The 18,632-nt window shown below is 46.9% G+C and overlaps 1 protein-coding gene across 3 annotated transcripts in view; it reads left to right on the top strand.

The window, feature by feature from the left end:
* The window catches only part of SEPTIN9 (septin 9), a 211,633-nt gene that overhangs the window by 78,057 nt on the left and 114,944 nt on the right, over positions 1-18,632 (top strand). Inside the window, exon 1 of one of the 3 annotated variants that reach the window (XM_080993827.1) lies at positions 12,179-12,334. The exons of the other annotated variants lie outside the window; for them this stretch is intronic. Coding sequence (XP_080849953.1) covers positions 12,280-12,334 — 55 coding nt within the window. The 5' untranslated portion in view covers positions 12,179-12,279. Of the gene's footprint in view, positions 1-12,178; positions 12,335-18,632 lie in introns of those variants that run through there. 3 annotated transcript variants of the gene reach the window in all.

Genomic DNA, 18,632 nt, shown 5'->3' with positions numbered 1-18,632 from the left:
TATCTCCATCTTGTTCCAAAATTTCCCAATATTTTGGCCAATTGGCCTCCATATTGAGCCTTTTCAGAGCTTTCGCTTCCATCGGTGACAGCCACCTTGGGGTTTTGTTTTCCAATAAATCCTTGTATCTTATCCAAACATTAAACAGTGCTTTCCTGACAATATGGTTTTTAAATGCTTTATGCGCTTTGACCTTGTCATACCACAGATATGCATGCCATCCAAATACATTGTTAAAACCTTCTAAGTCCAAAATGTCTGTGTTTTCAAGAAGTAGCCATTCTTTCAACCAGCAAAAAGCTGCTGATTCATAGTAAAGTTTAAAGTCTGGCAGGGCAAATCCACCCCTTTCATTTGCATCAGTTAATATCTTAAATTTTATTCTGGGCTTCTTGCCCTGCCAGACAAATCTAGAAATATCTCTCTGCCACTTCTTGAAACAGTCCATCTTGTCCACAATTTGCAATGTTTGAAACAAAAACAGCATTCTAGGCAATACATTCATTTTTATCACAGCAGTACGACCCAACAGTGAAAGCTTCAAATTTGACCAGATTTCTAAATCTTTTTTCACTTCCGTCCAACATTTTTCATAATTATCTTTAAATAAGTTCCCATTTTTGGCTGTCATATTAATCCCCAGGTATTTCACTTTCTTAACCACAGTCAGGCCTGTCTCATTCTGAAACCTCTCTCTTTCAATCGGTGTTAAATTTTTCTCTAAAACCTTAGTTTTTAACTTGTTCAGTTTAAATCCTGCCAGTTGACCAAATTCTTGAATTAGTTCTAAAACCCTTTTAGTACTAGATTCTGGCTCCTGTAACGTCAATACTAAGTCATCTGCAAATGCTCTCAATTTGTACTGTTTGGCTCCGACCTGTATACCTTTGACCAACCGGTCCCTTCTAATCATATTCAGCAAAACCTCCAGGACCGATATAAAAAGCAGTGGGGAGATTGGGCACCCCTGTCGTGTCCCTTTTTCTATCTTAAATTCTTCCGTCACCACATTATTTACAATTAATTTAGCCTTTTGTTCAGAGTATATTGCACCTATACCATTTTCAAAACCTTGGCCTACCCCCATCCCCTGTAGGTTCTTCTTCATGAAGCTCCAAGAGATGTTGTCAAAGGCTTTCTCCGCGTCCACAAATATCAGAACTGCTTTAGTATTTATATTCACTTCTAGTTTTTCCAAAATATCAATTATATTTCTCAAATTATCAGACAAGTGTCTTCCTGGGAGAAAGCCCGCTTGATCTTTATGAATCTCTTCCATCAATACTTTTTTCAATCTCTTGGCCAAAATGTCTGCAAAAATTTTGTAATCCACATTGAGTAACGATATGGGGCGGTAGTTCTTAAGCTGAGTCTTTTCAGTCTCCCAGGGGCTGATAGAATGTTTGAAAGTGTGGCTCCAGGTTTGTTGAACACAGCTTGCCACCTCCTTGCTTGAGCTTGTTTTCTTGCTAAGGATGGGAAGCCAGTTGCATGTGGTGTCAGCTTAGTACTCCCCCTCTCTAATTGCTTCCTGTTTCATTTCTGTAAGTCCTCCTTCTGCCTCCCCATCACCCCTGCACCACCACCACACTGATCTAGGTGACGTCTCTGTGCAGCAATGAGAAAAGAATGACATTAAAAAACCAGAAAGAATACAGGAAAGAGGAAACTTCATAGTCATTTTTTCCTGTCAGGTTCCTGCCTGGAAAATACTGAAATTTACAAAGGATATGAATCTCTTTCCTTAAGCTGATCCCATACATTTGCTCTAGGCTAACAAAAATATTTCTGTACATTTACAGTACAGAAGCTTACCTGACCCAACTCAAGTCTCACCTCCAGATTTCAGGGGGCTTTTGGACAAGACACCCTCAGTTGGGGTCCTCACTTCCCTGACTGGGACCACTTGCTTGCCACTGTCATTGTTGCTCATTCACTTGCCTTCTTTTGCTGAATCCTGGCTTGTACCCATTGTCCAGAAGGAGAGCTCAAGACTGTTGGAGGCTGGTGTGCCTTCTCCTTGCTTATGCCACTGCTCATGTAAAGCCGCTCACACATCACACAAAGTCAAACCATGGCTAAGTAACAGGAGTGGCTGCTTCGCTCTTCCTCCTGCTAGCTGTGCTACATGCAGCTCAGTTCCAGTTTGTCCCACAGACAAACCATGTTTGGCAAGCCAAGAACAAACTTTGACTACAACCTGCGATGAAAGACTAGAGGAGGAGAGAAGCAGCTGCAATTTTTCCTGCACGTACTCATAGAATCATAGAATCATAGAGTTGGAAGAGACCACAAGGGCCATCGAGTCCAACCCCCTGCCAAGCAGGAAACACCATCAGAGCACTCCTGACATATGGTTGTCAAGCCTCTGCTTAAAGACCTCCAAAGAAGGAGACTCCACCACACTCCTTGGCAGCAAATTCCACTGTCGAACAGCTCTTACTGTCAGGAAGTTCTTCCTAATGTTTAGGTGGAATCTTCTTTCTTGTAGTTTGGATCCATTGCTCCGTGTCCGCTTCTCTGGAGCAGCAGAAAACAACCTTTCTCCCTCCTCTATGTGACATCCTTTTATATATTTGAACATGGCTATCATATCACCCCTTAACCTCCTCTTCTCCAGGCTAAACATGCCCAGCTCCCTTAGCCGTTCCTCATAAGGCATTGTTTCCAGGCCTTTGACCATTTTGGTTGCCCTCCTCTGGACACGTTCCAGTTTGTCAGTGTCCTTCTTGAACTCTGGTGCCCAGAACTGGACACAGTACTCCAGGTGAGGTCTGACCAGAGCAGAATACAGTGGCACTATTACTTCCCTTGATCTAGATGCTATACTCCTATTGATGAGGCCCAGAATTGCATTGGCTTTTTTAGCTGCTGCGTCACACTGTTGGCTCATGTCAAGTTTGTGGTCAACCAAGACTCCTAGATCCTTTTCACATGTACTGCTCTCAAGCCAGGTGTCACCCATCTTGTATTTGTGCCTCTCATTTTTTTTTGCCCAAGTGCAATACTTTACATTTCTCCCTGTTAAAATTCATCTTGTTTGTTTTTGCCCAGTTCTCTAATCTGTCAAGGTCGTTTTGAAGTGTGATCCTGTCCTCTGGGGTGTTAGCCACCCCTCCCAGTTTGGTGTCATCTGCAAATTTGATCAGGATGCCCTTGAGTCCATCATCCAAGTCGTTGATAAAGATGTTGAATAAGACCGGGCCCAAGACAGAACCCTGTGGCACCCCACTAGTCACTCTTCTCCAGGATGAAGAGGAACCATTGATGAGCACCCTTTGGGTTCGGTCAGTCAGCCAGTTACAAATCCACTGAGTGGTAGCATAGTCAAGACCGCATTTTACCAGCTTCTTTACAAGAATATCATGGGGCACCTTGTCAAATGCCTTGCTGAAATCAAGGTAGGCTACATCCACTGCGTTCCCTTCATCTACCAGGCTTGTAATTCTGTCAAAAAACGAGATCAGGTTAGTCTGACATGACTTATTTTTCAGAAATCCATGCTGACTATTGGTGATCACAGCATTCCTTTCTAGGTGCTCACAGACTGTTTGCTTAATGATCTGCTCCAGAATCTTCCCTGGTATTGATGTCAGACTGACTGGGCGGTAATTATTTGGGTCCTCTCTTTTCCCCTTTTTGAAAATAGGGACAACATTTGCCCTCCTCCAGTCTGCCGGGACTTCGCCTGTTCTCCAGGAATTCTCAAAGATGACTGCCAGTGGTTCTGAGATCACATCTGCCAGTTCTTTTAATACTCTTGGATGCAGTTCATCTGGCACTGGAGACTTGAATACATCTAAATTAGCCAAGTATTCTTGTACTATCTCCTTAGTTATTCTGGGCTGTGTTTCCTCTGCTGAATCATTTGCTCCAAATTCTTCAGGTCGGGCATTGTTTTCTTTATCGGAGAAGACTGAGGCAAAGAAGGCATTGAGGAGTTCAGCCCTTTCTGTGTCCCCTGTTTGCATTTCACCATCTTCTCCTCTGAGTGACCCCACTGTTTCTTTGTTCTTCCTTTTGCTACGAACATACCCATAAAAGCCTTTTTTGTTGCTTTTAACCTCTCTAGCAAGCCTGAGTTCATTCTGTGCTTTAGCTTTTCTGACTTTGTGTCTACACGTGCTGGCTATTTGTTTGAATTCCTCTTTGGTGGTTTTCCCCCTTTTCCATTTTTTGTACACATCCTTTTTTAATCTTAACTCAGTTAAAAGTTCTTTAGATAGCCACCCTGGCTTCTTTAGGCACCTTCCATGTTTCCGTCTCATTGGTATTGCCTGAAGTTGTGCTTTTACTATCTCCCTCTTAACAAACTCCCAGCCTTCATGAACTCCCTTTCCTTTTAGTATTACTGTCCATGGGATCTCACCCAGCACTTCCCTAAGTTTTATGAAGTCGGCTTTCTTAAAGTCAAGAAATTGAGTCCTAGTATGCTTGGTTGCTCCTTTCCGCTGTATAGTAAACTTCAGAAGAGCATGATCACTCGCGCCTAATGATCCTTCCACTTCTACCCCACTAACCAGGTCATCAACATTGGTTAGGACCAGATCTAAAATGGCTGTTCCTCTTGTTGCTTCTCCCACTTTCTGGACAATGAAGTTGTCTGCAAGGCCAGTGAGGAATCTGTTTGACCTTATGCTCTTGGCTGAGTTTGACATCCAACAAATATCCGGGTAATTGAAGTCCCCCATTACTACTATCTCCCTTCCTTTTGCATGCTTGGCCATCTGTTCCAGGAAGGCATCATCTATGTCCTCCGTTTGGCTTGGGGATCTATAGTAAACTCCCACAATGAGGTCACTGTTATTCTTCTCTCCCTTAATTTTGACTCAAATGCTCTCACTTTGGCTTTGAGGTTCTAAATCTTGGATCTCTTCACAGGTATACACAGCCCTGACATATAACGCCACTCCTCCTCCTTTCTTGTCTGGTCTGTTTCTCTGAAATAGATTGTATCCCTCCATTATTACATTCCAATCGTGGGACTTATCCCACCAGGTTTCAGTGATGCCTATTATGTCATATTTAGTTTGCTGTACCAAGAGCTCAAGCTCAGCTTGTTTATTTCCCATGCTTTGCGCATTAGTGTACAGACACTGAAGTCCATTAATCATTCCCCCGTGTCTCTTACTTAAGGATTTTTTCCTCCCACCACTAGGTCTGCGTGCTGTTTGCTCCATTTGGTCTATGACATTTGGATGATCATCTTCATCAATTGATAAGACTCCTACCTTCAGGAGCACTGTCTCCCTCCTCCACATTAGTTAGTTTAAAGCCCTCCTGATGAGGTTTCTGAGATTTTTGGCAAAAACATTCCTCCCAACCATTGTGAGGTGCAGCCCATCGCTTGCCAGAAGTCCATCTTCAAGAAACTGCAGTCCGTGATCTAAAAATCCAAACCGTTCCTGTTTACACCATTTGCGAAGCCAGCTGTTCACTTCCACTATTTTTCCCTCTCTCCCTGGGCCACGTCGTTCAACTGGGAGGACAGATGAGATGGCAATTTGTGCATTTAATTGCTTCAATTTCCTGCCCAGAGCCTCGTAGTCTCTTTTGATCTTCTGGAGGCTATTGCTTGCAGTGTCATTGGTTCCCACATGAACAAGAGGAAGGGCTTTTTGTCAGTGGGTTTTACTCATGTGCTTGCACATTCTTGCTTAGCCATGGTTTGACTTAGCATTACCAGTGAACCAGGACTTAGAAGAGGACCAGGGCCAGGATGATTTGAAGGGGTCAACAGTGAGCCTCTTCTGGTGTCTGAGCTTTGGCACATGCCCTACAATGGAGAACATGGTCAGCCCACCACATGTTAGGAGTGATGAGTTGGAAAACATCTCTAAACCAAGGATGTTGAACCTTCAGCCCTCCAGGTGTTGTTGAAACATCACATCATCCCTGGACACCTGTCATGCTGGCTATTGCGTTAGGGAGTTGGAGTCCAATAGCATATGAAGGGGACCAGGTTCCTCATCCCTCAGCAGCAGTTTCTTGCTGCTTCTTACAGGAATGTTAACAACATACGAAGAGCCCTGCTGGATTAGGCCAAAGGCCCATCTAGTTTAGCATCCTGTTCTCACAGGGTCCAGTCAGATGCCTGTGGGAAGCCCACAAGCAAGCAGGACCTGAGCGCAACAGCGCATTCCCTGCTTGTGCTCCCCAGTGACTGGTAGGCATCATTATGCAGACAAAGCTGCAGGTGAACTGTTGCCTGTAGCAAACAGAAGCTCCTTGACATGGAAGGGAGAGGAATTTATGCCTGTGCAGATACAAAATGTGTGCAGAAGGAGGGACAGCAGCTGGAATTGCTGCCTGAAAGCCCCAGAAGCCTCTTCTTGCATTAGGTATGGAAATCTCATTTTCTCCTTCTCTTCCCACTCCCCCTCCACCCCAGAAATAAATTTCCAAGAGTCTGAAAATGAGAATGAAAACCATTTGGCAACACAGGGTGGAGGAGGGGGGGACTCATTTAATCTTTCTCCTATAGGCTCTGTAATTGGGATCTGGTGTGGAAATGTCAGAAACAAGACCAGCCTGTTTCTGCATTTCTGTTTCTGCCATGTACCATCTTCACCTCACCCGGGCACATTCATTTTATCCATGAACAATACATTTCTGAATACAGAAGAGCGGAAGGTTACTGTCTGCCTTTCTCCAATTTATAGGTAATAAGGAGCAAGAGCTGTCGGCATCCAACATGCATGTGGAAAAGCTGAGCAGGGCAGAAAACCACCCCACCCCACCCAGTGCCATATGTTCATTAAAGTCATTAGGGGGCAAGCAAAGTGCATTTCAAATGAGGCAGTGTTCAGAAATATAACGCTCTCCTGCCTGAACTGTATATCCCTGAAGTCAGCCAGGCTATTTGTAGAATGGCTGCCAATGGATGACTGATACCTGCTGTCATTATGATGCCTTGTTGAAGGCATGCAGGTTTCCCATTGTACTGTGCCTCTTTCCATGTGTAAGAGAAAGACAATGGCTTGGCAAAGGTTGGGAGAAATGACTGAATGGTGATGCAGTTTAGCTTCAGAAACTGACACTACTCTCGCTCCCTCTTCCACAGCAGCACTTGTCTCTCACGTACACATGCACTCACACCTCTTCCTCTCTCACATTTACATACATGCAACCACAGCACCTGTCTCTGATATTATGTGAAGCTGGTAGCCAGAGGCAACGTTGTAGAGATGCTACCTAAGGCTAGACCACATGTCTTCCGTGCTTCACTGTTTAGGCTGTGTGCCTTCTGGCAAATGATGTTTTGATGTTGTCTGCTAACTTTATTTATAAACAGTTGTGAAACAAAGTGAGATTTACTAGACTTTTTAAAAAATAAAATAAATCCACACCCTAAGGAGAGCATAGTCTTAGCTGAAGAGCAAAAGCATGACCACATGACTTTCCCTCTAGTGTCTCTCTCTAATCCTGGTTCTAAAGGGTGTGGGATTTTCCTGTTATTCCATTCTGTTTCCCAGGCTTTGCAAGTAAGGGTGTCATTTTCCCAAATAAACATAGAGAAAGTAGGCTTGATTTCCTCTTGATGACTTCACTTCCTCTCCCTCTCTATTTATGAAATCTCTGGGAGATTCAGTGTTGTGGAAGCTATTTTTCTGCAGACTGCAAGTAATTGTCTTTCACAAAACACACACACACACACACACACACACACACACACCATGATCTAGTCAAAGTGAAGTTTTTGTAAGTTTGACCTGGCTCTCTCCCCACATTATGGAAATTAATTGGATGCGTGGTTTTATTGTGCATGGTTTATTGGAAGTTAACGTCTAGGTACCGTATTTTTCGCACCATAGGACACACTTTTTCCCCTCCAAAAATGAAGAGGAAATGTGTGTGCGTCCTATAGGGCGAATGCAGGCTTTCGCTGAAGCCTGGAGTGTGAGAGGGGTTGGTGCGCACTGACCCCTCTCGCTCTCCAGGCTTCGTGCAGATCTCTGCAAGCCGTGGGAGCCCGCGCCGGGCTCCCGCGGCTTGCGGAGAGTTGCCTGCATGCTGAAGCCTGGGCGCGCTGAGCTCAGCACGCCCAGACTTCGCACAGCTCTCCGCAAGGCATGGGAGCCTGGCGCTGGGCTCCCACGGCTTGCGGAGAGTTGCCTGTTCTGGGGGCTGGGGTCGGGGGAAGCTCGGGCTTTCCCCGCCCCAGCCCCACGCCTGGGGGGGGGGGAATAAATTTTTTCCCCTTTATTTCCCCCCCAAAAAACTAGGTGCGCCTTATGGGACGGTGCGTCCTATAGGGCGAAAAATACGGTAAGTGCAGATAGCATTGAAGCCTTACTGTGGAATAGCCCAGCCTTAGAAGGTGCTGAATTAGGGGAGGGGGGGGGGCGTGGATTTCCAAATAAATTATCCATGCTCTTTCCTCCCCACTCCCACAAATCAGGTGTAGTGTAGCCTTAACCTTAGATGTGTTATCCGTAAGTGATATCACAGTAGTGCAGTTGCTGAATGGCCCTGCAGGATAGTATTGACCCAGAAAATATAACAGACCTTTTCAGTAGCTTGGAGACATTGCAGTCAATTCTGTTGTTTGTAAGCCCTGTTGATTCCATTGGGATAGTTTAGTACAGAAATTATGGCTCTTTGAAATTAACTGAACTTCAAAGTGTTGAGGTTTAGCTGACTGGTGCCCCTCAAAAGCACTGGGTCTGTACTGTTGCCAAGCCATAAAGGCCCCAAACTGCCTACTACGGTTGTTTATGCTTTTGCGACAGCCTGCTAAAACTGGACACTTTTATTTGGAAGGAATAACAGTTGTGGGGCCTGAATCTGAACATCCTCCTTAGGGTTTGCAGCAGGAAACTGATACAGGAACGAGCTCTGGATCAGCCATTCATTTTGGATTGTGGCCTCACTGCTGCTTAAGCAAAAAACAGCATGAACAACATGACATGTAGTTTGGCCCTTTACTTCAGGAATGAGCTTCAGGTTGCTTGTTGAGGTTCAGCCTCACTACATGGCAATGAAATGAGCAGTTTAAATACCATGAGCCTTAAAAATTCAAGCCAAAAAGTTCATGGAAAAGGCAGGACCAGAAGGGAAAGAGGTGGCACGACCTTGGTGTAATACCTTGGCCTAGGTTAATATCTGAATAGCTGACCTTTAGTTCCCTTCTTGCATTCAATTCTTCTAGTCAAGAGCATTTATCAAAATCTCACACACTGGGGAAAAGTCTCTGAAAGGGATTGTACATGCAACTCTGATGCTTTGGCACTGTATGAGAAGGAAACATCAGCTTCCTTTCAGAGCCACTGCCAAGTTTGTTGGCACTGATCAGCCAGCTTGCCTGCTTTACTGTGTACAAAGGAACACAGGAAGTTGCTGCCTTATACTGAGTCAGATCAATAGTCCATCTAGCTCAGGATTGTCTACACTGACTGACAGCAACTCTCCAGGGTTGCAGACAGGGGTCTCTCTTAGCCCTGCATGGAGGGATTGACCGTGAGACCCTCTGCAGGCAAAGCAGTTGCTCTTCCACTGGGCTATAGCCCTACTGTTCACTGAACAATAGCCAGCTCTCCCTCCAGCTGTGATGTTTTTGGAGGAGCAAGTCCTGGCAGCTGGACTAAGGAAGTGACACCAGCAGTGCAAAAGGAGCACTTCCACTTGTCAATCTCTGGTAACACCTTTGATTCTGAAATGCACAAGTGAGCTCATTCAGTAAAGCAGGCACTGGTCCGCTTCTAAATGCTGTCATGTATTGCTGATACGTATAAAGGATGTCCACATATTTTGAAAACACTTCAGCTGCAAACTGACCTGGAGTGCACAAAGGTCTATGTAATGTGGTTTAACAGTTCCACACTTAAAGCCAAAAACCATTTGAAGCATTCAATGCAGGCAGAGCTCCCTTATTGTTCTTTTTGATCTTATAAAGTATGGCAGATACAAACTTTTTCCTAACTCAGATTAAACAGAATCCTGCTGAGGGCATTATTCTGATTTCTTTCTTTTCTTCTTAAAAAAGAAAGAAAGAAAGCAGTTCTGTTCCATTAAAAAAAAGAAAGTCCTCTGTGTCATGCTGTGAATAAAAACAGATAGTTAAACATGGAAAGTTTCACCAGTGCTGGAAAGATTGTGTCACTATACAGAAATCAGGCACACTTTTGTATTATGAGTTGGATTTTAGATGACATTTATAAATTGTTAACAGATGTTCTTAGAATGTTGAAAACATGAAAAAGGTTATTATCAATAATAATAATAAATTGCCCTCTCAAGGCACCATATGCAATGCAATAAAACAGATGAAAACAGTTGAAAACATCACAGAAAATAGCAGCAAATGAATTTAAAAACAGTAAAAAGAGACACCCATGGTATAGACCTATTCATCCACCTGGGAAAGGGTTATCAGTTTACCAGCAGAAAGTGCCATAGAATGCATCATGGCATGATGACCAGCAGCTTATGTACCTGTTTGGACCTTATACCTGTCTTTACTGCTGTTATTGGGGATTCATTCATCATCCTTTATTGCTGAAGAAGAACCCTAAGCTCCCAGAGAGGATGTTGGCTGTTGTGGACCTGGCCCCTCCACTGGTGGTGTGGGAGGGGTCTGTGGCTGAAGGTCCCCCTCATTGTGGTGGCAGCAACCTCTGCCACCTCCACCATGTAGCTAATAGGGGGTCATGGATCCCAAATCCTCCTGTTCACCTCACAGGATAGAATAATTATAAGCCCTGGAGCTGCTGTAATCATTTTCTCTCCAATAGGAAAAAACAGGGAGAGGGAAGACAGCTCCACTACCTTCTGCTGTGTCCAGCAAGGCTTAGGATATGGTGGTTCCTCCACCACTGACTCTCCCTTTCCTCCATGGGATTGCTCTTCCTGTTTACTTTAGGTAACTGGATTAATTATATTTATACCCTCCTTTCTTCCAAGGAGCTTAAGACAAGATAACCACTGATTTGCTTTTCAGGTGGGTTCTTCCTGGCCCCTGCTATTTCTCATCTCTACCTCTCTCACTCTACCTCCCAGGGTTCTTGTAAGGATAGAAACAGACTGTTTCCTTTATGCTACTTTGACCTGAGATACTTATAAATATGGCAGGACGATAGATAAATAAAATGGTGTTGCGCCTTCAGCTGATGTATAGGATGTAGTCCTAGGTCTAAACAACACAACATCAGCCATTAACATTTCTCTCTCTCTCTGATTGCACTCACTAACTGTAAAAAGAAAGATACCAAGGATTTGCTCTGCTAGCCTACATGTGGAGTGCTTAGCATAAACATACTCATAGAATATGTTTGGAAAGGATCCCGAGGGTCATCTAGCCCAACCCCCCTGCAATGTAGGAATCTCCACTAATGCATTCATGGCAGATGATCATTCAACTCCTGCTTAAAAACATCCAAGGAAGGAGAGTCCACCACCTCCCGAGGGAGTCCTTTCCACTGTCTTCCAGATCTTACTGTCAGAAAAGTTCTTCCTGATGTTCAGTCAATCAATCAATCAATCAATCAATCAATCAAAAAAGCACACCATTTCTACTTTGGCACACCTGCCCTGGCCTACAGTCAAAGCTATATCGGGAGACTGGTTAGACATTTGTGCCCGCTTCCGCAATGGTGAGGGAAAGGTACAGTACTCTACACATGCTCCACTGCCTGCCCGCCCGCCCGCCCCGCTTCCTGGATTGAGTTTTCGCGCTGTTCCAAGCGGTGGGGGTGCCGTCTCCGGAGCCCAGCCTTTTGCCCCCTCGGTGCTGGAGCATCTTTGGAGAAGGAGGCGGCCCGGCCCGGCCCTCCCCTGGGCTGAGTGCCTCGCGGACTTGGGGCGTTGCCTGCAGCCTGGGGCTGAGCTCGCTCGGATCCCCCTCGGCTCGGCTGGAGAAGGGGGGCAGGAGTCGCGCGCGTCCTGCCCACCCAGCTTTCTCGTCGGCTTGGCCCTGCTCGGGTTCGCCTTGACAGGCGTGCGGCGCAGCCAGTGCGCGGAGGGGAAGCCGGGCGGGCGCACGCGAAGCTGCCCAGAGCAGAGGGGCGGGGAGGGCCGCGCTTTCCCTGCTTGCCTGCCTGCCTGCCTGCCTCCATTCATTCGAGCCTGTGCAACAGGACGAGCCCACGGGGCGGGGGATCCTGCCTGCGAGAGCTTCGGCAGCCCGCCCCTCTCGACCGCCTGTCCGCCCCTCTCGCGGCTAGGGGGCCGTCCGAAGGCGCCCAGCCCAGCCCCGCCGCGCAGCGCCGCCGCCGCCGCGCTCGGGACCTCGCCGGGAACTTGGGGAGGGGGCGCATTGCCCAGCCGGAGCCGAGCGCGGCGATGTCCGACCCGGCGGTCAACGCGCACCTGGAAGGTATCATCTCCGACTTTGAGGGTAGGTAGAGCCGTCAGGGAGCGAGGGAGGGAGGGCGCAGGACGAAGAGGAGGGGAAGGAAAGGGATCCTGGCGCAGGCACTCTCGCCCACCCCCCTTTCCCCCCTGCCAATGGGGCGCACCCGTGTTCCGCTCGTTCCCGTCTGTGGGTTTCCATCCCCTTCCCAGAGCTGAGAAGGCCCCCGGCTCCCTCTACCCCTCACCGTCGTGGTTCGGGGCCGGCGGGGAACAGCCGGAGGCCGGTGGTGTGTTGGTGGTGTGGCGGGAATCGCGCATCGCATCCGCCGCTGAGATTGCGAGACTTGTGCTCGGGGATTGCGAAAAGAAACGAGATCGGGAGAAACTGAGCCAAGGCCCCTCGACTCCGCGGGGTGGTGGTGGGCGTTAAGGCTGGTGAGTTGCCTGCTTTTTTTGTTTTGGCCAGGTCATGAAACGGGTGAATTTTAAAACAAATAAATTAATGGAGGGGGAGGCTAGAGGCCTCTGAGATGAGGTGCCACTGCCCCCTTCGCAGGAGATTTGAGAGAAAACGAGGGTACAGTTCGCGGGGGTCTGTCTGGGGCGCTTATTCTTCTCTGAAAAGAAAGCCTGTGAGTTTCAGCAAACGGCGTGTTATTAAGCACGAAGGCCCCTTTAACACATTCATCTTGCATCCTTGTGCAGTCGCTGGCTGCTAGTGCTATTTAACAGGCGATAAACTGAGGCAGAGTTGAATGCGGCGTCTAGTATGACTGGCATCTGCTAATAAAAACTGTTCACCTTTGTGCTGATTAATGGTCAGGTAGGAAAGTGAGTGTGTGTCTTTTCAGAAGAGCATGTCACGTTTCCATGTATGCCTGCACACACTTATCTCTGTGTGTGATGTTTTAGGTGTGTGGTCTTCGGGTACTACTTCTGTTTTGATTGCCCCTGTGTCGGGCAGGCAGGCAGACTCTGCCTCTCTCCCCGCACCCTTGAGAGATGGGCAAAGCAGGAATTGCCACAAGCTTACAGAGTTTGTTGTGTAGCCCAGACAAGTATGAGGTTGCAGCTGGTTTCCTCCCCTCTCCCTTCCCTTTTGTTTTGCTTGACAATGTTTTGATGCCCACCCATTCCAAAAACTGACAGGCAAGTCAGCAGAAAATGGCTCAGGGTGTGTTTCTTTTCTGTAGCTCTTCATTGCCATCTCACTCTGATCTCTCAAGATGGGAAGGATCAACAAGGCCACAAGTTTGCAAGATGGTTAATAGGTTGGTGGGGGAGGTGTCGGCTGGGGGGTGAATTTTTTTGCAAGTATGTAGCAGTGGTTGGAGCTGGACCTCAAATGTGGTTAAGGTGAAATTTACATTAAGTTTTATCCTCAGCTACATGCCCCTGCCCCCCACCAATGACATTGGCATTGTGATCTGTGTAGGTATAATTGGATATGAAGGTGCTGCAGATCCTTTTCTCGCTACAAGAGAACTGCTGCCTTAAACTTCAGCCATGTTGGTATTTCTCCAAATGCCCTGTTTTGTCTACAGCCCACAGGGAGCTATGGCATGTTTGCATGGCAGCTTTCTGTGCTGTTAGTGCAAACCTGGAAATAGAGTAGTTCTGGAGGAATCGCTTCCTTCCGTTCTGATGGCGGAAAGTTGGTCGTCTAAATTGTATGTGATGCCTCTTTGGCAGGATCCCCTGGGCCAATTCTGTGGAATGAAGTGGCAGAGACTGGTAGAGGAGATCAGATCAGTTCTGAACTTTTAGTGTGTGTTTTGAACTTAAAAAAAAAATCACTTTAAAACTACAAATACACCTACCCAAAAAAGGAGTGGCATATGTATTCCACAATTGCAGAACTTACCATCCTGAAAAACTCAGCTTTTTAAGGCAGGTTCCTAGCTAGCCCTGAAGTCAGGGAATCATAGAGTCAAAAAGTTGGAAGTGACGCTGAGGACCAACTAGTCCAACTCCCTGCATGCAGGAATATGCAGTTGTCCCAGGTGTGGATCGAACCTGCAACCTTGGCATTATCAACACCATGCTCTAACCAAGCGAGCTATCCAGGCTTGGTGGTGCAGTGCTGATGTGGGGGTGGGGGAGGACCACAGCTCAGTCAGTGGCATCAAAGCACATGCACACATGCATTGCAGGCTGAATGACCCGAGTTTAGACCTTGGCAACTCCAGTTAAGGCATGTGATGGCAAAGACACCCCCCCACTGCCAATCAGAGCAGACAATACTGAGCTAGTTGGACAAATAGCCTAATCTGGTATAAGGCAGTTTTCTATGTTGAGTGTCCTGCATTGCTCTTTCCTCCTCCCCATAAGCAGCAGAAGCATGCGGGGATTCCTGGTGGGCTGTAGCTCAGTGGTAGAGCAACCTGCTTTGTGTGCAGAAGGTCCCAGGTTCAATCCCTGGCATCTCAAGAAGAGACCTCTGTCCAATTGAAGAGCTGCTGCTGTTCAGTGAAGGTCAGGTATCTTCAGCCTTTTCAGACCTAGGATCCGCTTTAACCCAAGCATGCATTTGGGGACCCATTTCTTAATCTTACACTATATATCTGCATGGTGTTAGTGCTCTTGTTGTGACCCACCTTGGATCAGTCTGCAACCCACAACCCACCCGTTGAAGACCAGTGGCGTAGGCAATACTGAACTGGATGGATCAGTGCTGTGACTCAGTACAAGACAGCATCCTGTCTCAGTAAAGGCTAAGAGAGATGTCACACCCACACTGTATGCTTAAAGCACATGGCTCCTCCCAAAGAACTCTGGGAACAGTAGTCTCATAGAGCTTTGGTTCTCAGCACCCTTAGTTCCCAGGGTTCTGAGGCGGAAGCCATGTGTTTTAAATGTACGGCATGGATGAGACAATATGTGGTGACAAGGCCCAGAGATTTTATTTATTTATTACATTTATATACCACCTGTATCTTCCAAGGATCTCAAGGTGGTGTGCATGACCCCCCAATTCATCCTCACAACAACCCTGTCAGGCTAAGAGATGGTGACCGGGTCACCGAGTGAGCTTCACGGCTGAGTTGGGATTTGAACCCTGCTCTCTCAGGTTCTAGTCCAACACTCTAACCAATGTGCCACACTGGTTGCCGGGGTGGCCCAATAGATTTTGCTGCCTAAGAGTCAGAGTCAAAGTGGGATTACCTAAGGCCAGCAAAGTTGCTATCGGCACCTGAGACAGAAAATCCCATAAGCACTTTTCCCTGGAAAAGTTATTATACTGTATTATGATGAGATTAAATAATCAACAATTTTCTGCCCTTTTATGACACCTAAAACAAACTGCCTGAGGCAGTAGCATCAATCTGCTTAATAGTGGGGCAGGCCCTGGCGGTGGTCTCCCCCTGCTCACCCCACAGTCCACAGCACCCTTAGCTGGAGCCCTGGTGTCTAGTGCTACTGATAACCTATATTATGAAGTGGCTACCTTTGAAGGTGACTCGGAAACTGCAATTAATCTAGAATGCAGCAGCTGGACTGGTGACTGGAAGTGGCCGCCAAGACCATATAACACCAGTCCTGAGAGACCTACATTTGCTCCCATATGTTTCCGAGCACAATTCAAAGTGTTGGTGCTGACCTTTAAAGCCCTAAACCGGGGTCGGCAAAGTTTTTGTGGCTTGGGCCAGTTCATGGTCCCACAGACGCCGTGGTGGGCTGGAGTGCGCACGCACGCGTGCATGCACAAACGCTATTTCTGGTGCTCCTTCCGGCACGGAGGAGGCGTGCGCAGCTTCCCATTGGCTGCAGGAGCTTCCTGCAGCCAATGGGAAGCCAACCAACATCGCGGAAGGCGGTCCCCACTCTGCTCCATGCCGGTTTATCACGGCGCACAGGAGCCGAACCGAGAGACGCCCCCCATGGGCTGCTTGTGGCCCATGGGCCTTAGGTTGCTGACCCCTGCCCTAAACGGCCTCAGCCCAGTATACTTGAAGGAGCGTCTCCACCCCCACCATTCAGCTCGGACACTGAGCTCCAGTGCTGAGGGCCTTCTAGCGGTTCCCTCACTGCAAGAAGTGAGGTTACAGGGAACCAGGGCAGAGGGCCTACTCGGTAGTGGTGCCTGCCCTGTGGAACACCCTCCCATTAGATGTCATCAGCAACTATCTTACTTTTAAAAGGCATCTGAAGGCAGCCCTGTTTAGGGAAGTTTTTATTGTTTAATGCTGTATTGTGTTTTTGATATTCAGTTGGGAGCTGCTCAGAGTGACTGGGGAAACCCAGCCAGATGGGTGGGGTATAAATAATAAATTAGTAGTTGTTGTAGTTGTAGCCTGCCCTGACAAAGAGGTCCGGAGGAAGCTCAGGTTCCCCAGGGCCCTAGCTTTCCCCTAGTACCATTGTGTTCAGTCTTGCAAACCTTGATGCTTCCAACCCCCACCCCTTTTTCTTTTGCATAGAAATGTTTGGGTTTTGTTTTGGCACAGTGTTCCCAATGCTCTGGCTAGAAGGAACCTATAGGGAGACCCATCATGTTCCTTGTTTCCTGAACTGGCAGTGCTTAGGCCCTGCTGCAAAGTAGGATCTCTTCAGAACAGAGCTGTGGCAAGGGGATAAACAGTATGTGCTCATCTTACCCCTGCCAAGAAGGTAAGCTAGTTTCCCCCCCCCCAACACAATCTTGCTCTTGCAGTGAAAGCAAAGCCAAAGTCGTATTGAGTCACAGTTACCGTTTGTGCTGGGAAGTGGGGTGTGTGTGTGTGTGTGTGTGTGTGTGTGTGTGTGTGTGCTCTGTTCTCAAAAGGGGATGGAGAAACCCTTTTATTTCATCTGCGCAAAGAACAATGGGGAGGTGACTGCAGCATGGAAACATCTGCTTCTCCATTGAGTCATGACTATTGGCCACAAGTGGTATCTCTCTTACTGAAGTTCAGAGGGCAGATGTGAGTAGGATTTGACCTTTGTTTGGGGAGCCCAGGAGACCCCCAGATTCTTTTGCTGAAATGGCACAGTGGTAGTGGTGGTGGATTGAGGGGGGGTCAAGGGGGAAAGCAGGTGTCTGGATGTGGCTGGCTGGCACCTCCCCTCCCCTTGGCAGCTCAGAGAGAGTTCCAGAGTGTATTGTTTTCCATGAGGGGAGTCCTCTGGAGATAAAATCAGAACTCTGATTCTGTTGTTGTTTTCTTGAATCAGAGAACACAGAGGATGTACTTGAAACAGATTCTGAATTAGAGTTCTGCATCCACTTGCACATACCACACATGCACAACTACCCTAATTTGTGTGAATGCCGCACTGCAGTCAGTGGATACTTTGCAGTGTTGTTATTCAGGTTGTGGGGGTTTTTTTAAGACACATTGTGAGTCATCTGTTTTAAAATATTAAAATCTAGAGCATGAGCTGATTAATAATGGGTGAATTGGCCTAAGAATAGCTCATGTGAGCATTACATTGTAGAGGGCAGAAGTGGAACATTTTAAGGGCAGGGATTTCTTTATTACCAGGGCACCATGCTTCCAATGACTTTTTGCAGACTCTTCCATGAGGGCTCTCCTCCCAAGTGATGCTACTCGCAAACAGAATCACCCACAAATTGGATGCCTCCCCCCACCCATGGCCTAAACATATAAATTGACTCGTCTCCATTTGCAGTATGACTAGAGCATGACACAGTATAGGCTAGCTGCCAACAAGACTGGCTCAAGATATTTTGTTGCCTGAGGCAGATAAGAGGCCTCCCATTCCATATACAGAAGGTAACTGGGTGGCCTTGTTTTGACACTTGTTTCTGCATCATCCTATAGTTCCTGTGGGCTACTATATGTAATTTGTATTTCAGTGTTTTTTTGTAAGCAACCTTTCATCCAGTCAATATATATATATATATATATCCCTATCTGTGTTTTACAGACCAATATCTGGAATTGAACAGAAATCTAAAACCTTCTGTGTCTCTTGCATGCATTTTGCTTCCTGTTTGAAGTGCACGTTTTGCATAAATTGCACCCATAAATGCAACTATATTGAGCTGTTCCACTGCTCTTTCTGCTTTCCATGTCTGTTGGGTATATGACTGGCTTTCAGGGACTGATGCTCAGAAACCCAAAGGAATACACTCAGATCATTCTGGTGGCATGATAATGTATTGAACTGCATTTAGGTTCTGAAATAATTCTCTGTTTAATAATTCCCCATTCAAACACAATCACTTCAAAAACTTTGAACCCCTGGGGAAGCATTTGTTAACGGATATGCTGCATTTTCCTCTGGGTAAGATACCTCTTCACCAAGGGGAGAGCAATTCATCTGTGTAGAGACATTTTCCTTTGACTGTTAGTCCCCACTCCCTGCATTGGGGCAGGGGAGGCATTTTGGCAGTG

This window comes from Podarcis pityusensis (genome assembly GCF_964106645.2).
Source record: "Podarcis pityusensis genome assembly, chromosome: 2".
Classification (NCBI taxonomy): domain Eukaryota; kingdom Metazoa; phylum Chordata; class Lepidosauria; order Squamata; family Lacertidae; genus Podarcis; species Podarcis pityusensis.
Note: the sequence above shows the minus strand (reverse complement) of the source record. Positions and strands in the feature narration are given on the sequence as shown.